General features: G+C 40.8%; 1 protein-coding gene across 2 annotated transcripts; it reads left to right on the top strand.

Annotated features, from left to right (window-relative positions):
* Positions 1 to 2,721: 2,721 nt before the first annotated feature.
* Positions 2,722 to 22,966, top strand: LOC110880172 (polyubiquitin-C). 2 transcript variants are annotated; one of them, XM_022128760.2, is made up of 3 exons: positions 2,722 to 2,947; positions 6,199 to 6,638; positions 21,514 to 22,966. In XM_022128760.2, the coding sequence occupies exons 1-3, from the start codon at positions 2,791 to 2,793 to the stop codon at positions 22,891 to 22,893; spliced, it is 1,977 nt and encodes a 658-aa protein (XP_021984452.1). In that variant the 5' UTR covers positions 2,722 to 2,790; the 3' UTR covers positions 22,894 to 22,966. The 2 variants fall into 2 exon arrangements, with proteins under 2 accessions (XP_021984452.1, XP_021984448.1); XM_022128756.2 differs by lacking the exon at positions 2,722 to 2,947 and adding an exon at positions 4,112 to 4,354 and having other exon boundaries at positions 21,514 to 22,955.
* Positions 22,967 to 24,372: the final 1,406 nt, after the last annotated feature.

The following is a 24,372-nucleotide window of genomic DNA, read 5'->3' as shown; positions in this document are numbered from 1 at the left end:
TTTTGAAGTTTTTGTTGTAGTATTTGAGAACACTGAAGTGTTCCTACCTTTCAAGTCGATCGATCGAATGATTCGTTCGATCGGCTAGCTCACTCGATCGGCTAGCTCACTCGATCGGCTAGAAACTTCAGAATTGGTCCTCAACTGAATGTCACTCGATCGAACAGTCTGTTCGATCGGCTGGCATCCCCTAATACGAACGAGTTGTGAAAACGATTAAGTGTTGAAGCATAGTATCTCATGATCCGAACAGTAATGTTCACCAATCGAGTGCCATATTCGATCGAACACCACTTCGTCAATACTATACCTCAAAAGTTTGGAAAAGTGAGACGCCATGTGCTAGCCGATCGGCTGGCCCGGTCGATCGGCTGGTGTGCCCGATCGGCTGGGCTGTTCGGTCAGCCTAGCCGTTCGGCCAGCAAGTCTGACTTGGTCGGCCTTTCGTCTAACACTTGGTTGTCTGATCACTTGTCGTTATATCGAGGTAGTTTAATGAGTTGAACTATGATACCTTTGTTCTTACTTGTCTCTCCGGTTCGGACAGGAATCACCCAAATCCGTCCGTCGAGCGGCTCGGAACGTCGGCTTAGAGTTTAACCCGAAATCGATGAACCTTGTTCATAGAACCCGAATCTTGAACTTTTTAACTTGTTAGAATGATTAGTTAGCCGGTTCAAGCTCCGTTTCTATCGGTTTGAAGGCATTGAGTGTAAAAGAGTTGAAAGAAAGTTGGAATTCCTTCTTTCAATCCTTCACAACTTGTGGATGTTTAGATCTTTGATAGATCTTAACTTGTTTATGTGGAAATCGGTTAGATCTAAGCTAATCATAGTGGAATGAGGCCAAAACATGGTGTTTTTCAAAAACACCATGATGACATCACCCAAGAACACCTAGATCTTGGTGATTTCATGGTTAGAATCCAAGTTTTAAAAGATAGAAAGGTGTAGAATCAAGTAATGATAAAAAACGTACAAGAATTAGAGTGAAACCTTACCGGGATTGAGAGAAATCTGAGAAAAGGTGAGGAATAGGAGCTGGCCGGTCAAAACTTTCCAAAAGTGAAAATGAAGACAAGGACAGCCCTATTTATAGGCTTCCAAAAGAGGAAAGTGGCAGCCGATCGACCAAGAGCTCCGATCGAGTGGGCTGCTCGATCGGCTGGCAAGATGCTAGCCGATCGGCTGGCCTGTTCGATCAGGTTGCCTCCTGTTCGATCCGCGACACACTTTGGGTATTTTGTGACGATTTTCGACGTTTCGATTTCGATGGACGATGATACGAATACGATAGAGTTCCTAGTCAAATTACTTTCAGTCCCAACTACTATATCTAACATACAATCCTCTATAAGTCATGTTTCGATGTCGGTTCGATTGAGTTCGATTGCCTTTCGAGTTTCGATTTGATTTTCGATTAATTTGCTTGAATACCACACCAAACATAAAGTAAACATGCACAAGTAACACATAAGGCACACACACACGTTCAACAATACCACAATTCGCATAATTCGAGTCTCGGGTTTGATGATTGTTAGATCGGTTTGATTACTGATTAGGTTAACTTTATCGCATTGTTACTTCCTATCTTTCACAGTCGTAGATCGGTTCGCTTTATAACACATTTGATTACTTCGATTCTTGCTGATTACAACACTTACTCCACATAATACAACTAAAACATAAATACGACTATCTACAGTCAAAGAAAGTCAAAGTTGACTTGGACTTTGACTTTGACTTTGACATTCAAAAACACGGGGTGTTACAAATGGGCTCAGTGGTCCAAATTGATGCAACAGATCAACGACATAAAAGTTAGGAAGGGCGAAGATAGGTGGGTATGGAAATCGGACAACAGTGGATCGTTTTCGGTTGCTACAATACGGAACCATTTAAGCAAAATACAAGCCAACGGTGACACCGACGAACGGAAGTTCTGGAATGGCTGGTCTCCGCCAAAAGTAAATTATTTCATATGGAGAACAGTGCTAAAAAAGATACCGGTGAAGCAGGAATTGGCGAGGAGATGTATTCCAATAAGTAGTGTATTGTGTGCAAGATGTGGACATCAAGAGGAGTCTATGGACCATCTCATTTGTGAATGCAGGAGATAAGAAACAATATGGAAAGGTATTTTTATTTGGTTGAAACTTTCATATGCATATGGATTTCGGTCATGAAAAGAAGTGCTGGAATTTGGTTATAATTTAAAAGGATCAAGCGAATGGAAGAAGGTCATCAATGTAACATTCCAAGTGACCATTTGGAATATTTGGAAATCCCGTAATAATAAAGAATTTGAAGATTATTTACGGATGGACAAGGAGATAATAGAGATAATAAAGGAGGATAGTTTCATTTGGCTAAAAACAAGGTCGAAAATGCAAAATATGGTGTGGGATTGATGGGTGGATTTTAATATTAGAGATATAGTAAGCTAGACGTAATGTAAAGGGCGTGTTATTTTCCTTTTCTTGTACTGTACTGTTGTTGGGTTTTTACAGCATATGTTGTCCCTGTTCTATTTATCATAGAATCTTACCGTTCAAAAAAAAGTACAAAATAGGAAGTGGAGTGAAGAATTGATATGACATAATATTATTGCTAGATAATAACTTAAACACTTATCAGTCATTGATTGACCACTCCCTCCACACTAACCACGTTAAATTCAAACTTCGATTTCCATTAAAAAAAATTTCTTTCCCCTTTCCGAACGGAACTTGAAAGAAAGTAAAACCCTCGTAATCTTAGCTCACTCTCTCTGAAACCAGAGGAAAAGATGATGGATGCTTCAAGGCAACGGAACGGCGACGGTGACGGAGACTATAGGTCTGGTAACCGGAAGAGAAAAAGCAGCAGTTTCCTCGATTTATTCAACGATGAATGTGAAGTTGAGGAGAACGGGCCTTCTAGCGACGTTGAGTTCCAGATAAAGAGTAAGCATTCTTCCGATCATCGTCATTGCTTGCTAAATTTTGTTGATTTAGGGCTAATTGTCTGTTAGATTTTTTATATTCTTTACGTTTTAAACAACTGGCGAGATAAACCGTATCGATCATCCTCATTGTTTTAAAATTTTGTTGTTTTAGGGCTATTTATTTGTGAGATTTATCAGATTTTTGGCGTGATAAACGCTAACGATTCTTCCGCTAATAAGTTGTTGTTTTAGGGCTATTTCTGGCATTGTTTTTGCTCCTGTCTGATTTGGTGGTTGGTTTTTTTCGTTATTTATTTTTTATGCCTTTAAAGTTGTTTTTGTGTGTCAAGTAGAGGAATTATAAGGCAACTGGGCAAGATATAACTCAAGGATCTTTCTTTCACACATACGAACACAAAAGTGATGGTGGTGGTCCGATTTATCTAGCATACACACATACGAACACAAAAATTAAAGGGGATAACATATATAACAACAATTATAGAAGAAATCTAACAAAAACTAACAAAAACAAACCTTAATAATCGATATTGGAGCGATCTGGTCGTGTAGCAGGTGAAGAGTTTTGGGGGAAAAGTGAGAGATGAGGGAAGAAACCCGCCTTTTAGTGTCGCCGCTATTGATGTATACATGTCGCCGCTATTAACTAGGTTAAACCCCAGCCGTTAGATCGAGATAAGAAATGAGTGGCTGGGGTTTAATCTCAGACACCGTGTTCCTGTAGCCATCATTTATTTGTCTCTTTACATTCCCATACCATCTCAATCTCATCTCTCTTATCTATACTAGCCACCTCACATCGTTCCCTACAGTCCTCATTTCTTATCTTATCCAGCCTAGTGTGTCCACAGATCGACTTTAGCAAACTCACCGAGTATGAAACCGAAAGAGAAGAGAAGATAAAAAGGAGAGAGAGGGGGTTAATGGTGCGCTCCAACCCCTTTTAACCAATCATTTTTTTTAATTCTTTACCACTCTCTATATGTTTGACCATTGCCAGAGTGCAAAATAGGGAGTGAAGTGGAGACTTGACATGAAATGATATTATTGGTTAGAAAATAGATTAAACACTTATCAGTGATTAACCACTCCCTCCACCCTATTAATGTTAAATTCAAACTTCGATTTCCATTAAAAAAAAAAAAACAAAAAAAAAAAAAAACAAACCTTTCCCCTTTCCAAACGGAACTTGAAAGAACGCAAAACCCTCATAATCCTAGCTCACTCTCTCTGAAACCAGAGGAAAAAATGACGGATGCTTCAAGGCAACGGAACGGCGACGGTGACGGAGACCATAGGTCTGGTAACCGGAAGAGAAAAAGCAGTAGTTTCCTCGATTTATTCAACGGTGAATGTGAAGTTGAGGAGAACGGGCCTTCTAGCGACGTTGAGTTCCAGATAAAGAGTAAGCATTCTTCCGATCATGTCATTGCTTGCTATTTTTTTTTTTATTTAGGGCTAATTGTCTGTTAGATTTTTTATATTCTTTACTTTTTAAACAACTGGCGAAATAAACCGTAGCGATCATCCTAATTGTTTTAAAATTTTGTTGTTTTAGGGGTAGATATATGTGAGATTTATCAGATTTTTGACGTCATGGCGAGATAAACGCTAACGATTCTTCCACTAATAAGTTGTTGTTTTAGGGCTATTTCTCGAGCTCGTGGCATTGTTTCTGCTCCTGTCTGATTTGGTGGTTGGTTTTTTCGTTGTTTATTTTTGACATACATTGATCCCTTTTAAGTTGTTTTTGTGTGTCAAGTAGAGGAATTAACAGGCAACTGGGCAAGTTGTGTGTTGTAGAGAAATACACAATGGCAAGATATAACTCAAGGATCTTTCTTTCATCGTCATTGTTTGCTTATGTTATTTTACGGCTAATTATATGTGTGAATTGGTAGATTCTTGACGTGATTCACAGTAAAACGTAAACGATTTTTCCGATCATTGTCTTTTTTTGCTAAATCATGTTGCTTTAGGGCCAATTATATGTGACTTGTTAGATTTTTGACGTTTTTAAGGATGACAAAGATAAATGCTAACGATTCTTTTGAGTTTCATCATGGTTTGTATATCTGCTATATTTTGTTGTTGTAGGGCTAACTGAACTCATAACTAGAATCCATACACTATATTTTATATTTATCCTGCTGCATGATGATTGACTAAACATATAAATACAATCCAGATACTAATAAATAAAAAAGAGTAAACTATGCTGTCTTTCATTACATCTCTATTTACCAGCTGTCCATCTTTGTTGGTTCTTGTGTGAAGTAGAGCATTTTGCATTTGATATATGTAATGTTTTGTAATGCAATCCATGTTAATTTTAAATTCAACTAGTAATGTTGAGAGTATTTTTAATTTTTTGTTGGTGAGGTACTTGGTTTAAAAAAGCACGCTTAAGCGCAAAGCGCATCTAGGCGCAAACCCCATCGCCTTGTGTGACATAAGGCGCACAATGTACAAGAAGCGCAGCTGAGGCGCGCTTTTTAGGGTGAAAATCGACCTAAGGCACAGCTGAGGTGCACGCTTTTTGTTCATGGGGTGTTTCCATGCTTCTGAGTGTTGTACAACAGGATTTTTATGCTGTACATTTATGTTTTTTTTCATTTTAAAACATATATAAAGCTTAATTATAGCTAAATCATAGGTATTGGATGCTAAACACTTATGGTATATATAAAATAAATTATATAATCACTTTGCGCTTTGCGTACGAAAAGCTCACCGCTTTTGCGCTTCGCTTTTTAAAAATCGATTTTAGACCTCATCGCTTTTGTGCGCTTCCCGCTTTTTTAAACCAAGGTGAGGTAACATGCATATTGTTCTTGCATTTTGGGTGTATACATATATGCTAGATAAACGGTAACGATTCTTCTGATTCTCGTCATTGTTTGCATATGTGGTCATGATTTTAATTAATCTTCCCGCATCCCTATTAACTAAACATATATTAGCTGGAGTGATGTGGCTAAAATAACCAAACAGCAAGACATAATAGTAACTATTTGGTTCTTTGCTGTTGGTTTTCTCCTGGTTCAATCTTTGTTTTAAATTCTTGACAAATAGTGATATTTTAAGCTGGTTTAGTTTGTGAAATTATCTCTGTTATAGAGGAATGCCATTTGAATGTGTGATGTCAGATATGTTAACTTTTCTAATACAATCGATATTACTTTTGAACTAAAGAAGTAATTATTTGACTTATTATCTTTGTTTTTCCTTGTTCACATATATTATTAGTCAAAACTGCCACTGGAAAGATCATATCCCTTAAAGTCAAAGACTCGGACACCATCGGCAGCATCAAACTCAAGATCCAGACTAAGGAACGTATTCCATTTCACCAGCAGGAACTGATCTTTAAGGGAAGGGTTGTTGAGGACATCAATACTCTTGCCGACGTGCGCGTCAAGAAGGATTCCGCCCTCACACTTGCACGTAAATCAAGCGCTTTCATGAATATATCCATCAAGAATGTTGAAGGAACGGTAACATATTCTCTTGAGGTCAAGCCCACCGATACCATTGCCTCGGTGAAAGAAAAGATCAAAATGAAGGAAGGTATTTCTGTTGATGAGCAGGTGCTGATCTTCAACAAAATGGTTCTCGGGAACAGCGTCACCCTTTTCGACTTCCATATCAACAGTAAATCAACCCTCACACTGATACGAAAGTCAAGGGGATTGATGACTGTCATAAGGGTCAATCAAAAACCTAAATAAGCTACGTAGATAGCGTAAGTAGGGTATCGTATCCACGGGGAATTTGTGGTCAGTGTCACGTTTCTATCTAAGAACTAACTTAACTAGATTGAGGGTTTTGTGAATTTGATTATAAAAACTAGAAAGCTAATTAATAAAGTTGTAATCAATACGAGAAAGAGTAACCTCTACCCGGAATCCCAATTACCCGTTTAACATCAAAACCTGTTTACCGATTCAAAACACCACATAGACATGGCCTCGGAATTAATGAGTCTGATTAATTATCAAGGATAGTTTTTAAGATTCACTATGCCACCTAATAACCCGTTCAATTGTATCAACTACCCGCCAATTTACCAACCCGCTAACAACGCAAGAAAGTTGCCAATACGCTTAATAAACGACAAATAATTCAAACACAATGAACGTTTACCAAGAATCCAACACGAGTGGTCAAGCTGTACCAGTTATACGAATCCATAAACAAGAATTAATGCAAAACAATGTAAAAGTTCATCCGAGTAGAAGTTACAAGCGAATTAGCCGCGCATCATGGTCATTGTTGCTTCAGGATCTGCCAGAAATTGATTAATCATGAACAAGTTGCTTGGAAGATGGAAGATGATGGAAAGTAATCGCCCAAAAGTGCTCCCAATCGTCATCTGGCGGCTGCGTAATCAATTCCCCACGTTTTCTTCGAACTAGGTTAAAAATTACAAATTTCCACGCTGTACCACTTTCGCGCCACGTTACAGAACCTCTTCACACCCTCGCGTGGCGCGAAGAAGCTTATGCTGACTAATCGTTGACTTCCACCTGTCGCGCCACGTGACACCTCACATAGACTCCCTCGCGTGGCGCGAGGGAGCATGGTTTCCAGCATTTCTGCTTCCTCATTCCGTATTGCCTTGTAACACCCGTTTTCCAGCTTGTATGATCATTGTACTGCATTTACGCGCTGTTAAGCCTGAAAAACCCGACAACCAATAAATACACCAATTACTATGAATAAACACACTCTAATGCTTAAAACCGCCACAAACTATACATAATATGACGTGTTTACACCCGCACATCACATCCCCACACTTATCTTTTTTCGTCCCCGAAAAAAATTATTCGCAGTGGAATCACAATCAAAACAAATGGCTTTCGATATCTTCAATGATATTATTAGACAAGTCTAACCACACGTTAACCAAGATTGTGAATATACGATCCACTTAAACCCAACCGCCGGTTTCCAAGCCCTTATTTTCGATCCGTTAAGTTCAAGTAATATATAGTCATCTATGGGTCCCACACTCAAAAGACTACGGGTCCACCTATTTCCGTTTCAAGCTTATGAGATTAAAAGCTATTAAATCTACCGTCTTATATAACAAACTCTTATGTTAGTCCGATTAAACTTTATGATGGAAGAATGGATGATATTGCGAGCTTACATGCTTTTGTATACGATCAGTTTAGCGGACATACGCCACACGAGTCACCATCCCCATGGTTAATGCCATAAACCTCACGTTTTTTTTTCTTTATACATGTGCTCAGATGAATGGACGGATGGAATGATAATATTTTTTTTTCGGGCGCCACACTGTTTCGGATTTGTTTCACAAAAAGAAACAGGTGTGCCAGTTTAATCGGAGAAACTTATAAGTTTCTTACTTATGACGTACCTCTTATACCCTCCACAGTTTCATTTTCACTATAGCTCCTAAGGCGGGAACCCACAAGACTCCTATTTTAAGTTATTTTATATCAAGCCTAAGGAACCTTTCAACCGGCTGGGCCTACCCACATATCCTAAACTAGACGTGTGACCGATTTTTTTTATTATCTCATATATATAGTAATCGAAAGGCCACTGATTTAATTACACCTATCATTTTCCATTTTGTGCGAAAACCTTAACGGGATATTTTCTATTTTTTCAATTTTTTTTCTAAACGAACTAACTATGACACGACAACCTAAACTAGACACTAGTTTCCCCCTCCCCACACTTATTTCCTTCATTGTCCTCAATGAAGAAGGAAACTATGACTCAAACAAACTGAAAATAAAAATAGAAATAAAAATAAAAAAATACAACAACAAATGGAACAGACTCCCCTGATTTTCGTGCCGCTCTGCATCTGTCTAGTTCCATGCCTTCCAAAGCGCACTAGTACTCCAACCACAGTTCCCAGCCAAATACCACTCATGACTAATTCTAGCAACATCACCAACATAATCATAGCATAATATATATATATATCAGCCCAACCGGTTAACCCTTACAATTTTCCCCAAATGTGTCAAATATCAAGTTAAGTACAGACCATCATCAGCTAAAAACAAAATAAAAGGGAAAAATACAAAAGATAACCAAAATCACCGGCGCTAATACTGCTAGAACCATCTACTCGTCATCCCCTCCAGACTCCTCATCACCCCCAGCAGCCTGCTGTGGTGGTAGAAACCAATCCGGCACCTCTATGTGCTGACGCTCCATAATGTATCTCAAGACGTCATTTTGAACCAGCAACATATCCCTCAACGACTCCAGTGTCAATGGTGCTGATGCAGGCACACGTACCTGGCGTTGCGCACGAGGATGTGCAGACGGAGGACGCTCGGACTGCAGACGCACTCTCTGTCTGTGAGGAGGACCCTGCTTTACCGCCTCCCAACGAAGCGGCTCATCCAAACAAATCATCTGCGCTCGACGCAGCTCTTCAATCCCAAACTCCACTGTAACTGGACCAGGGGTCAATAAACGCTCCTCATATATATCAGTAACCCCCAAATGCCTTGCCAACCTAGTCACATAAGTACCCAATGGCAACCTGGGTTGACCACCCTTTCGACGACCCCGTGCAAATGATGCCAACATCACTGTCGCCAAATTCACTTCTTTCCTATTCATAATGCAATACAAACAGAACAGATCATTCTGACTCACCTTATCTTCTCCACCCTTCCTACCCATGACTGTGCATGCGATGATCCTATGAATATATCTAACAAACGGGTCCCGAATCGAAGATGCCACCGCACGTGTCGACCATTCTGAGTCCGCTATCGTCAGCCAAAACTCAGCTAACTCTGCTTCCGTCACATGATAATCCTCTCGATTAACTGTAACTCCCCGTAACGATCTCCTAAAACCCACTACACTTGACTCCTCCCTGGTGTAAAACCCAATCGCCTCTGCGAACTGGGGAACACTCATTCTAAACGGTTGACGCCCCAACATAAACTGAACCGTATATGGTTGCATGAACCTCTCAGGCGAGTACTTAAAAGTAGAATGGAACTCAACAGTGAGTTCTGCATACTGTGGCTCTGCGCACCGTATCGCCTCTAACCATCTACGTCCTAACAACCCTTCCAATCTCTCCCGCTGATCCATAGCATCAATCATTCCCCAATTCACGGTCCTGTGCTGAAATAACTCCATTTCCAAAAACTTTTCGCATCTCTCATATTCGTCGGTGCCCAACATGAACTGTAACAGTGTGTGATTTCGCAACTCCCGCTGATCAAGAGGCACTGCCACTGCATTAGGTTCCGGACGCTCCTCTGGCATCCTATATTGGACCGGTTGATTCTTTTTCGTTGCTTTGCGCTTGCGTTTTCCTCCTGCGCTTGATGCACCTTCGTCCGACATCCTGGATCTCGACTTAAACTCGAATTTGGAAGAAGATTATAAGCACTCGCTGGTTACTCGGCTCTGGGCGGCGCGCGGCAGTGACCGGTCGGCCGTCAATGGTGTTCTCCGATGAGTAATCGGAGATGGTGGGTGTTCGCCGGCGTCGTCAACAGAAGTTGACAGTGAACGATTGGGTGGTCGTCGCCGGCTGCACCGGTGGTTATGGTGAAGAAAGTGGTGGTTAGGAGATGATGGATTCACGGCGGGTGATGGTAGACGGTGATGGAATTTGAGTACCGGAAGTTAAAGGGGGGAAAAAGGTGAGAGGAACGGTGAAACGAGATAAGGGTTTTATGAGAAGATGACTAATTTTTAGGTTAAAAAGATTGGGGCCGGAAACCTGGACCGTCGCGTGGCGCGCCAGGAAATGTCAAGCTCTCGCGTGGCGCGAAGAAATATGGTTTCCAGTGAGTTTACTCTTTTTTATGGCTTCCATGCCTTAGAAAATTTTTCTACTTTTTCTTGTTTTCCTTTCCTTCACCCCCAAACGAATTTTTATGAAGATTTAGCAATAGAAACGTACCTGGGGCTCCTTTTCTGATAGCTTTCTTTTTCCGAATCATCTCATATCCTGAAATACTCCGAAAACATACCAAAAACAACCGAAAATTGTGCAAAAATGCTCCCAAAACTGATTTTCCGGCCGTAATTTTTATGTGATCATAAAATCTCTTCTCTTTGCAAATCACCTTGCCCTACACCCCAAACGAGTGTGCGTTGCCCTCAACTGCACTAAAGCTTAACCAAACCACCCGAGCATCCCCACACTTGATTAACGGCACGGTTATACTCGAAAACTCACTAAAATTAGTCTAACTAACTACGAAAGCAAGAAAAATAATTACAAATGAGCCTTAGGCTGCCTCCTAAGAGCGCTAAGTTTTAGATCTTCAGCCCGATCGTACCTGTGCGATTACTCAACATACTCGCGGACTGTGCTCACGTATAGCACCTCCACGTTCTTCCCATGACCGTTAATTTCTCGAGCATTGAAGTACGGCTTCAGTCTGTGGCCGTTCACCATCTGGCAGATATGATCATCAAAGTCCTCAATCTCAAAATCACCGTGTTTTCCGACCTTCGTCACACGATAAGGCCCTGTCCACTTACTCTTCAGCTTTCCAGGGAACAGTTTCAACCTGGAATTGTATAACCACACAAGCTGGCCAACTTCAAACACTTTCGGCTTAATCTTCGCGTCGTGCACTTTCTTCATCTTATCCTTATATGCAGCAGCACAGTCGTACGCTTCATTCCTTATCTCTTCCAGTTCACCCAATGTCAATTGTCTCTCCTTACCTGCAGTATCATAATCAATGTTAATCTGTTTAACTGCCCAAAATGCACGATGCGCAATTTCAACCGGTAAGTGACATCCTTTCCCATAGACCAATCGATACGGTGTTGTTCCAATCGGTGTTTTGTACGCTGTACGATACGCCCACAAAGCATCGTCCAATTTATTGGACCAATCCTTGCGGTCGGCTCGCACAGTTTTTTGTAAAATTTCTTTAATTTGCCGATTAGAAACTTCGACTTGCCCACTCGTTTGAGGATGATACGGAGTGGCAATTCGATGATCAACACCATATCTCTTAAGGAGTTTGCCAAAGTTGAAATTCTTGAAATGAGACCCCCCATCACTTATGATCACACGAGGGACACCAAATCTCGAAAAAATGTTCGATTGAACGAACTTGCAAACAACCTTATGGTCATTAGTCTTGGTGGCAATGGCCTCAACCCATTTGGACACATAATCCACTGCCACCAAGATGTAAAGATTTCCAAACGAATTCGGGAATGGGCCCATAAAGTCAATTCCCCATACGTTGAAGATATCGACAACGAGGATTGGCTGCATGGGCATCTCATCCCGTTTCGAAATGCTACCCATCTGTTGGCATCGTAAACAATTCTTAGCGTATTCAAACGAATCCCTAAACACCGTAGGCCAATATAGCCCACACGATAGCACTTTTCGTGCCGTTTTCTGTCCACTGAAATGTCCACCACATGCGGACTCGTGCACCAATGACAAAACTGATGGAATTTCTTCATCCTCAACACACTTCCGGATAATCTGATCAGCTCCAACTTTAAACAGATCCGGTTCATCCCATATATACTGCTTTGCTTGTGAAAGAAAGTGCGCCTTCCTAGATCTCGACCAATGGTCCGGAATGATACCTGAATGAGCATAATTAGCAAAGTTAGCAAACCATGGTTGAGTATCAATAGTAAGTAAATGCTCATCTGGAAAAGTTTCCAGAATGTCATGTTCAGGTCCTTCAATCTCATTCACCGCTCGTGACAGATGGTCTGCCACCACGTTTTCGCTTCCCTTCTTATCTCGTATCTCCAAATCGAATTCTTGCAATAAAAGGATCCATCTGATAAGCCTTGGCTTTGCGTCCTTTTTCTCCATAAGATACCTAATTGCAGAGTGATCCGAAAACACAATTACTTTACTACCACAAATATATGGTCTAAACTTGTCTAAAGCATAGACAACAGCAAGCAGCTCCTTTTCCGTGGTTGTGTAATTCAACTGAGCATCCGCGAGAGTCTTGCTCGCATAATAGATTGCCACCGGTTTCTTGTCAACTCTCTGTCCCAAAACTGCACCTACTGCGTAGTCACTCGCATCACACATTATTTCAAAAGGAAGTGACCAATTAAGGGATTGTAGGATGGGTGCTTCAACTAACTTTTGTTTTAGTGTCTCAAAAGATCTTTTACAATGCTTGTCAAAAACAAATGGGACATCTTTTAACAAAAGATTACACAACGGTTTAGTGATAACTGAAAAGTTTTTAATGAACCATCTGTAAAAACCGGCGTGTCCAAGAAAGGAACGGGCGCCTTTGACACTTGTGGGTGGTGGTAATGTCACACCCCCAAATTACCACATAGGGAGTGTCCCTGTTAGGCGTGTGACATACCAATAACGAGCCACCAATTACATTGAACCCATACAAGTTATAAATAAAATCCCTATTATTAATTAAAAACATCCTCAATAAGTTTAAACGAAAACCAATAAGTTCAGCGGAAGCAAATAGTAAACGAAGTTAAACTGTTTCAAAACCCAAGTATAGTTTCATGAAATCAATCGCATAAATCCTCCCAGTCGACCCATGACCACTCCAGCTACTCCAGACAGCAAGTTCCCCAAATCCAAGATACCTAACGACCTGCGAGCATGCAACAAGTGTATCAGACAACGCTGGTGAGTTCATAGTTTTACAAAAACGTTAGTTACCAAGTGTTTAATCCAGTTCATTGAATACCATTTTGAAAACAATGTTGATAATAACCCGAATACAAGACGGCTTCTGATTATTTTGCCCTTTCTCCAATGCCCCTATCAAAGCATTGGTCATGACTAGGTCATTAGTTCAACACCCGTCCTCCCAGGTACGGGGTGAGGTTGCCAAACCTAAGTAGCGCTACTAACTAATACCATGTTACCTTCCTGGTAACCAAACAACACGGAGGGTCTTTAAAGGTGATAGGAAGAGTATATTATCCAACATTCCCGTTTTTACCCAAAAGACTTATCCCTTCCCAGGATACCCACTGACTGTCCCAACCACCGGGACGCATGCTCAAGAGAGATGAACTCACCTTTGGTTTGCTCGGTAAGATTTGTTACTTGTTATTCAATTGAACAATCACGTCCTAAAAAGGTTACCGATAACAGTCAGTTCTACATGCACATGTACCACACCTTTCACGTACAAATAATCCAAGCATTCATGGTTCACATCAAACACATTTATTGCACACGTAACGCACCCACATAATTCAAATCATGACAATTTATTCATTCATTTAGCACCACCGAACAATCGTTTAACTTGTAATCGCTTAAACATACTATATACATACGTACATGCAAAATCTCCTAGCACACGCTTCAAGCCTAGTTGTCAAACATGTATGACCCAATGGTTTTAACGAGTTCTTTACGAATGTTATGCAACCCAGTGGATGTATGTGTAAGAGTAACCCAGCCGGGGCCCATAACGTCTAGCCCGAAGGCTGTTTGCCCGGTATCAATGGACCCGCGATCCCGCTGCCAATCTGTGGCCCCGTTTTATTTATTTATTTATTTTTTTATCCCAGCCCAACGAATAAGATCCCCGGCCCACAGTCCATTGCAGTTCGTCTTGAGTTACTGGCCCAACCTAAACGACCCAGCTATGACTTTATACTAGTCCAGTTCTTGTCTAACTTATGCATAGTTATGTAGCCCAAACCAAGAGCCCACTCTCATCTATTACTACTTAACAATTTCAACCTCTAAATACAACTTGTTGACATTCTGGAAACTATCAGTAATCCACATGAAAGAAAACAATAATAGATCATCATAAGTGTGTTTATTATGAATTTATATCTATGCACTCCCTACTTCACTTGATTCCATCGACCACTAACATCATATATATATAACAACACTCACAGATTCGCAGTTCATCGAGCTATCATATGATATCAACAACAACAATAATTATTTCCCAGCCGAGTTATTAATGGCACAAAACAGTTCTCTCATATCATCGATTATATATCATTAATATGTTTTAATCGTGATGTTCGTACTACACATGCATATCTAACGTTTCTTATCATATATTTAAGAAAGCATGATCTCACAAAATATCACATATATATGGACAGTTCATGTAATCACTTTGTCACGCAACCTATTAATCCTATTCATGTTATACCGACCCAAAGACTCGCATCCCACTATTTTCTTATTGATTCGGCTTAGCATATATATCTAGATTTCATATGATTTGCCACTGTTCCTATGATCATGCTTCTAAACCATACCAACAACTTTGTTAATCACTATCATTCATTCACACAATCATTAGCACTTAATACACTAAAACACAGCCATGAATCATAATAAAGATAAAACACAGTCATGTATATGCAGAATTTAGAATCACACCACGTAACATACTAACCGAATGAAGATGCGTAAGGGAGTTCGAGCAAGAGGGGCTAGTGAGAGAGAGAGATAGCAATGTGAGAAGGGGGCTGCTGCTGTCATGCGTCCAGATGAGAGGGAGTAGGAGTTAGGGTTTGTTGAGAGTTATAAAACAAGAACAACTCATGCACCATATATTTAATATATTGAGAACATGAGTTGTGGCAGTTTGGAGCTGCACAAGGGCCGAAATAATATCAAACTTGGGCTGAATCTTTAGTGCAAGTGGATATGGGTTACGCATGGCATAGAAGGTGGGCTTGCTCGCATTCTGTTTCTTTTCTTTTTTTTTTTTTTTTTGAATGTAATTCATTTAATAATTACTACAGTTTGCCAAAAAAAGAAACCTCATATGGTTAATACGTAATATCTTAGTCAAGTGAAATTCCCAATCTATTTTATACAAGTTTTACAAATAGATGAGTGTTAAAGCATGTTGGGTGAACCTATGGTTTAGCAATAATATGAACAATATACGACATGTTCAAAAATTAAACATGACATAATGATTGATTAACTTAATTACTAAATATACTCGATCAGTATTATCATTGTTAAACTGAGTGTTTGCCATATTTATAATATGAGGTAAATCGCTAAACTTTTCATGTCGATATTTTCAACACTGTGAGATTTCTTGTCCTATTGGATTCTATCTCATAATCTTAAATGAAAGAAACGTAATAATAATAAAAAAAAACAGTCGATGAGAACGAGCAGTTTATCTTGGAAATACGGGTTGTCACAGGTAAGGTCGAAATGACTTGAATTTTTGCGTGGTCCACTTCAATCCCCTTACTCGAGACAACGTGTCCCAACACGATGCCTTCCTGAACCATAAAATGGCTCTTTTCCCAACTTAACACCAGGTTTGTTTCAACACATCTTTTTAGCACTCGTGACAATTGTTCCAGATAGGCCTCAAAAGATGTGCCAAAGATTGAAAAATCATCCATAAAAATCTCCAAAGACTCCCCGACCATATCTGAAAAGATACTCATCATACACCTTTGGAAGGTGGCCGGGGCATTACACAGTCCAAACGGCATTCGCCTAAATGCAAAAGTACCGTAAGGACAGGTAAAAGTAGTCTTTTGTTGATCATCAGGATGAATAGCAATCTGATTATAACCTGAGTAACCATCAAGAAAACAGTAAAATTGCTGACCTGCGAGCTTTTCCACAATCTGATCAATAAAAGGAAGTGGGAAGTGATCCTTTGAAGTTACAGCATTCAACTTTCTATAATCTATTCAAATTCTCCACCCGGTTACCGGCCGGGTGGCCACTTCCTTACCGTCTTCACCTGTAACAATCTGGATGCCCGCCTTTTTAGGCACCGTCTGTGTCGGACTCACCCAAGTACTGTCCGATATGGGATAGATGATCCCTGCATCCAGCCACTTTAAAACTTCCTTTTTCACAATTTCCCGCATGTTTGGGTTCAGTCTTCGTTGAGCATCTCGAGCCGGTTTTGCTCCCTCCTCCGTGATGATCTTGTGCATAACAATGGATGGACTAATCCCCTTGAGATCAGCGATTGTCCACCCAATTGCAGCCCGGTTGGCTATCAACACTTCCATCAAAGCTTTTTCCTGTTCAAGTGACAAATTGGAAGCAATAATTACCGGTAGGGTGTTGTTGTCGCCCACAAAAGCATACTTCAAATGCTTTGGCAATGTCTTCAACTCGACTTGTGGAGGTGACTCAAGTGATGGCTTCAATTGAGTGTCAATATGATCCGGTAAATTCTCGACTTGATGTGTCCAAGTCGGCTTCAATTCCTTAACAGCCATCACCTCCAACTCTTCTTCCGCATATTCCAATTCCACCTCTATTTCTGCCAAATCCCTGTCACAAACAAAACACGTCTCTATAGTGCATTCCCCACTTTCGTGAGGATAACACCCGTCAATAATGTCCGCCATAAAGCATTCATCATTGACTAGAGAATCAGATGCACGGGCAAAAGCATTTAATCGGACCTTACGATTTCCAAACGTGATGTCAACCGTACCATTTCTACAATCGATTAGTGCATTAGCGGTTGCTAAAAATGGTCTACCAAGTATGACATTAGGTTGTTTAGTATTTTCAATTTGCACGTAGTCAAAAACCAAAAAGTCAACTGGGTAATAAAACTCGTCAACTTTGACAATGACATCACGTAAGATCCCCCGGGGTAGTTTTAACGTCAAGTCGGCCAACACCACGGTGGTGTCGGCTTGTTTCAATGGTCCGAAGTCGTATTGATCGTATAAACTTCCCGGTAAGATGCTAACACTTGCTCCCAAATCCAGCAAGGCTCGACTCATCTTAAATTCACCCACTTGAATGGGGATTAGAGGAGCACCTGGATCTCGGAGCTTTGGTGGAAGCTCGCCCGACAAAACGGCACTAACTTTTTCGGTTAAAGCTATCTTTTTCGGAAATTTGTTGTGCCGTTTTTGGGTGCAAAGCTCTTTCAAATATTTTGCATATGCCGGAACCTGCTTGATTGCGTCTAATAACGGGAGATTAATTTTCACTTGTTTAAAAACTTCCCACATCTCATCCTGTTGTGGGCCCCGTTTATTAACAACTTTTGTTTCGGGATTAATTAAAGCCTTAGGAAATGGTACGGTATTACCCTCCATACCCTTCTCCTTTTTATCACCCGGTTCAGTATCTATCACCCGATTATTTTCAAGATTTTCTTTTTTATTCTTTTTAGGGCTCATAGGTTCCGGCTCCGCGTCGGACTCGTTTTCCTCATCAACCTCCTCCACAACACCTTCAACAAACTGTGGAGGAGTCCCAACCTGATTATCATAAACTTTCCCAGAACGAAGAATACTTACCTGATTAATTCTGGCGTTAGACGAACTCCCTTGATGCTGTGGATTCTTCGTGGTATCACTAGGTAATCGACTCGAATCTTTTCTCCCTTGTGCCATCTCGGTCGCCAGTTGGGCGACTTGCTTTTCCAATGCTTGATGAGATTTAGCTTGCACTTCTTGGTCTTTTTTCATTTGCTTCAACATTTCCATAATCTCCCGATTGGAAACCTCCTCATTTGAAGTATTTGCCTTGCCTTGCTCCTGTTGTTGTTGATAACTTCTTTGGTTGCCCTTGTTGTAGTTTCCTTGAGGGTAATTCTGATTATAATTCGATTGACGGTTCTGGTACGGCTGGCTTCCTTGATTCGGTACCTGAAAATGAGGATTCAATTGATTAGTATTACTATACCGAAAATTTGGATGATTACGCAAACCTGGATGATATGTGTTTGAATTCATATCATAATTCCTTTGCTCTCCATAAACCATGTTCACGTCCTCCTCAGCCGCTACGAACTGACCCGGACATGCATCCACCGTATGTCCCAAATCTCCACATGAATCACAAACCGGAAAGGTTTGCGTCGCATGCACTGCATTCCGTTCGCCCAAACCTCGAAATTTCGCTAACTGGCGTTCCAATGCCTCCTTTTCTCTCTCTAACTGAGCAACCCTTGCATTAGAGGCTCCTGTACTTGATGGTGCCACAATTGGATACTTTTTATTCCTATCCGACTGTGCCTGCCTCTTCGAATCTGCTGCAACAATATCCAAATAATCCCAATCTACATCCACATGATTTTTCAAAAATGTACCCCAGTGATAGCCTTAATATCCCGTCTATCTTCATTGGAAATCCCATCGTGGAATGCAGTAATCAACTCCCATCTTTGAATACCGTGATGAGGACAATTACGGATCAATTGAGAACCGTTTCCATGCCTCGTAAAGAAGCTCACCCGGTAATTGTTGGAACTCTCTAATTGCTAATCTCCCCGTTTTAGTTCTTTGCGGGGTATAGTACTCATCCAAAAATTGTTGTTGCAGCTCTTGCCATGTATAAATGCTAGCATATGGCAACGATGTAAACCAATCCCTCGCAGCATCCTATAATGAAAACTGAAACAATACCAACTTAACCTGATCTGGCGTGAAACCGTGTCCCGCAATCATACCACAAACTGCCTCAAAATCTGCTATGTGTGCATATGGCTCTTCAGTACCTTTCCCGTGAAAGGTAGGTAACATGTTCAGAATATGTGGTTTTGCTTCAAACGAGCGTTCTACATTACCCGGTGCAACTGGCATCACTATCGGTGATGCATGCTCAGCAATGTGTGGCCTGAAGTGGCTCTCAACCCCTCGAATATTCGGATCCGGAAAACGAGGATCTCTTTGTCTTTGGCGAGGTGCAACCGGTGCCCTATGAACCTGTGGTTGGGTTTGATAAGCATCTACTCCCCGTGGCTGTCTTTGTTGCTGATACATCGGTTGATTGCGATTAACTGGCTGATTTTGGTACCCAGCTGGATACCCCATATACCCATCGTTTATCCCCCATTCATCGTCTCCGTATCCATCATCCCATGTCTCTGTTCTTGCCCTATGATCCACTTGCTCAAACATAGCACCCGACCGGTTCGGGTGTGGCACCAGGTTTGGTTGATTCACGGTCCGTAAAGGATCGGGCTGTGGTGGTAATCGGCTTTCTAGAGAATAAAGTGGTCCACCAATAAAATGAAATTCTCCAGTTGGAGCAGAGGTTGGTTGGGTGGTTGTGCTTGATGATGGTGCAATGGGTGTGGTTTGTTGTTGTGGTTCAGATGTAAATGGAGGCGGTGGCATTGGTGGTAATTCAGTAGTTGATGTTTGTTGTGGTGTTTGCTGTTGTGGGGTGGATTGGTTTTCTGATGGATTCATAGTGTCTTGAATTGCTTTTCCTATCAAGGCTGAACGAAGAAGAAGATTTTGGCGTGCGGTTTTTTCAATTTCGGGATCGAACAAGAGCGGAGAGGATCTTCCTGAAAACCGAGTATGCATGCAAAAAGATCACCTGCACACAAGTAAACAAGAAAACAAAGTGTAATACCGAACAAGACAAAACTAAATAAAAAGAAATATTTTTGGTTTTTTTATGATTTTTTAAAAAACAATAAAACAATAAAAGAAACGACTACTACTAAACTAACACTAAGCGCACGAACTCCCCAGCAACGGCGCCATTTTGATGACTGTCGTAAGGGTCAATCAAAAACCTAAATAAGCTACATAGATAGCGTAAGTAGGGTATCGTATCCATGGGGAATTTGTGGTTAGTGTCACGTTTCTATCTAAGAACTAACTTAACTAGATTGAGGGTTTTGTGAATTTGATTATAAAAACTAGAAAGCTAATTAATAAAGTTGTAATCAATACGAGAAAGAGTAACCTCTACCCGGAATCCCAATTACCCGTTTAACATCAAAACCTGTTTACCGATTCAAAACACCACATAGACATAGCCTCGGAATTAATGAATCTGATTAATTATCAAGGATAGTTTTTAAGATTCACTATGCCACCTAATAACCCGTTCAATTGTATCAACTACCCGCCAATTTACCAACCCGCTAACAACGCAAGAAAGTTGCCAATACGCTTAATAAACGACAAATAATTCAAACACAATGAACGTTTACCAAGAATCCAACACGAGTGGTCAAGTTGTACCAGTTATACGAATCCGTAAACAAGAATTAATGCAAAACAATGTAAAAGTTCATCCGAGTAGAAGTTACAAGCGAATTAGCCGCGCATCATGGTCATTGTTGCTTCAGGATCTGCCAGAAATTGATTAATCATGAACAAGTTGCTTGGAAGATGGAAGATGATGGAAAGTAATCGCCCAAAAGTGCTCCCAATCGTCCTCTGGCGGCTGCGTAATCAATTCCCCACGTTTTCTTCGAACTAGGTTAAAAATTACAAATTTCCACGCTGTACCACTTTCGCGCCACGTTACAGAACCTCTTCACACTCTCGCGTGGCGCGAAGAAGCTTATGCTGACTAATCGTTGACTTCCACCTGTCGCGCCACGCGACACCTCACATAGACTCCCTCGCGTGGCGCGAGGGAGCATGGTTTCCAGCATTTCTGCTTCCTCATTCCGTATTGCCTTGTAACACCCGTTTTCCAGCTTGTATGATCATTGTACTGCATTTACGCGCTGTTAAGCCTGAAAAACCCGACAACCAATAAATACACCAATTACTATGAATAAACACACTCTAATGCATAAAACCGCCACAAACTATACATAATATGACGTGTTTACACCCGCACATCAGGGATTCATGAAGATATTCATCAAGACCCACACCGGAGAGACTCTTATTCCGGAAGTCAAACCCTCATACACCATCGGCAGTATAAAAGCCAAGATCCAGAATAAGGTACTTATTCCGTGTGACAAGCAGGAGTTAATCTTCAACGAAATGGTTCTCCATGACATCAATACCCTTGCTGACTATAACATCAAAGGGGAATCCACACTCACACTAACACGTTTATCAAGTGGATTCATGCAGATATTGATCAAGCCTCTCAGTGGAATTGCTTTTACTCTGGATGTCAAACCCTCTGAGACCATATACAACATAAAAGCCAAGATCCACGATAAGGTACATTGTCACAAAATAAACATTCCATGTGATGAGCAAGAGTTGATCTTCAACGAAATGGTTCTCCACAACAATGATACCCTTGCTGACTATAACATCAAGAGGGAATCCACACTCATACTTGTGGCTATATCAAGGGGAGTCATGCAAATATTCATTAATCTCTCCACTGGAAAGACCATTACTCTAGAAGTCAAACCCTCAGACACCATCCATAATGTGAAAGCCAAGATCTTTGATAAGGAAACTCATCTTCCAAGCGATCTGAGACTGAACTATAACGGAAAGTTTCTCGCGGATGCCCCTACCCTTGCTGACTATAATATCAAGAGGGAATCCACACTCACAGCTGTGCATGGAGTCATGCAAATATTCATTAAAATCCGCACCGGAAACACAATTACTCTAGAAGTCAAACCCTCAGACACCATCCACAACGTGAAAGCCAAGATCTTTGATAAGAAAACTCATCTTCCAAGCGATCTGAGACTGAGCTATAACGGAAAGTTTCTCGTAGACTGCCATACCCTTGCTGACTATAATATCAAGAGGGAATCCACACTCACAGTTGTGCATGGATTCATGCAAATATTCATTAAGATCCGCACCGGAAACACCATCACTCTAGAAGTTGGACCCTCGGAAACCATCCACAATTTGAAAGCGAAGATCCATGACAAGGAAGCTCATCTCCCATGCGATCTGAGACTGCACTATAATGGAATGTATCTCGAGGATAGCGGTACCCTTGCTGACTACCACATCTACAAGGAATCAACAGTCCATGTTATTGCACCTGTGCCTTTCTCAATGGAATCCATGCCTATATTCATCGAGACCCCCACTGAAAAAATCATTACCCTAGATGTCTATCACTATGAAACCATCGGCAATGTAAAATCCAAGATTGAGGAGAAGGAAAGTATTCCCCGATGCCAGCAGGTACTGGTTTGGAATGGCAAGATACTGATGGATGCCATCACCATTGCTTACTATGGCATCCCGGAGGAATCAACCCTCTTTCTAAATATAGAAGGGGATGAATGATGAATGTGTTAGATTAGAGCTGCATATCTTAAGATCCATTATTATAGTAAAAGACGATGTGTATATTTTGAAGTAGTTTTCTTATGTAAACTTGTTATCTTCTATGTGTTTTGAGTTGGGTTGAAGCCTGCACACTCAGTGGCGGATCTTGCCCGTTGAACGTGTTAGGGCCAAAAGACACGGGCACTAAAAAAAGCCCGGGCCAAACATAGTATATATAAAAAATTTTCGATCGAAATGCGGAAAATTAACACTACGGCCGAATAACTTGTCCGGGCCATGGCCCTGTCACAGCCCTTCTAAGAACCGCCCCTGTACACACTACAACCATGTTTAAAATATTGGATGAGTATGTGTGTTGAATGTTGATTAGTAGTCGCACTCTAGCAGTATTACTTGATATTTGATTCACAAGTATGATTTGAATATAAGAATTATGAAATGTTTCGTTAAGGCCTCCTCTTCCTATTTTGCATCACTCGTATGATTTGAATATAAGGTCATGGGTATGGGGCTTGGGTTGGGGGCGTGGGTTGGGGGAAAACGCCCAAACCACCACCCCGGGCGGGCTTGGGTTGGGGCGTGGCCCTAGGGGCTTGGCTTTCAAGCCGGGCATGGGGCGGGGGAGCAAGCTGACATGGCGGGCTGTGAATGGTTATATATATAGGTAAAGGATCCTGTAAAAAGTCCATCTTTTGTAAGAAGTGTAAGAAATAATCTTGGAATGACAAGTGTCCCTCCTCTTAATTAATTCAAAAGGGTAGATTAGTAATTGTACATTTTTGTCATTTAATTGATTTACAATATAACTGAAAAAAAAAACTGGCCATGAGAATTTTTAGGGATTGATCGTTTCATATCCATCTCCGATTCAGATCATCTTCTCCGACCATCTTGTTAACCTTCCGTCATCATCATCACAGTTCACGTCATCTTCTCCGATTTGAACACCTGCATCTCCGACCACCGTCACCAATTTTTTTCGCCTCCACAAATCATTCACTGTCATCGTCTTTTATCTTCGTCATCCTCATTTCTGATCGTGACTTGAATCATAGTCATGGTGTTTTAAAATCTGGGAATGTTTTGTATTGATTGTCCAGATGTTAAAACACCATGGATGTAATCACAATACAATGTTTTCTGGATTCTAGATAAAACACCATGACTTGAATCATAGTCAATTTATCCAGTTATTTTAAAACACCACGCCATGAATCTGATTATACAATGTCTCCATATAAAACACCATGACTTGAATCATAGATGTTTAAAACACCACACCATGAACAATGTCTACAGATAAAACACCATGACTTGAATCATAGTCATGGTGTTTTAAAATCTGGGAATGTTTTTGTATTGATAAAACACCACGCCATGAACAATGTCTCCTGATAAAACACCATGACTTGAATCATAGATGTTTTAAAACACCACGCCATGAACAATGTCTCCAGATAAAACACCATGACTTGA

The sequence above is a fragment of the Helianthus annuus genome, chromosome 1 (genome assembly GCF_002127325.2).
Source record: "Helianthus annuus cultivar XRQ/B chromosome 1, HanXRQr2.0-SUNRISE, whole genome shotgun sequence".
NCBI lineage: Eukaryota > Viridiplantae > Streptophyta > Magnoliopsida > Asterales > Asteraceae > Helianthus > Helianthus annuus.
Note: the sequence above shows the minus strand (reverse complement) of the source record. Positions and strands in the feature narration are given on the sequence as shown.

What these genes read in the sequence shown, in the direction of transcription:
- LOC110880172 (XM_022128760.2), top strand. Translation starts at nt 2,791, where the DNA reads ATGATGGATGCTTCAAGGCAACGGAACGGCGACGGTGACGGAGACTAT. An exon ending in CGTTGAGTTCCAGATAAAGA is followed by an intron (nt 2,948 to 6,198) that starts GTAAGCATTCTT and finishes ATATATTATTAG; the next exon opens with TCAAAACTGCCACTGGAAAG. An exon ending in CACTGATACGAAAGTCAAGG is followed by an intron (nt 6,639 to 21,513) that starts GGATTGATGACT and finishes CCCGCACATCAG; the next exon opens with GGATTCATGAAGATATTCAT.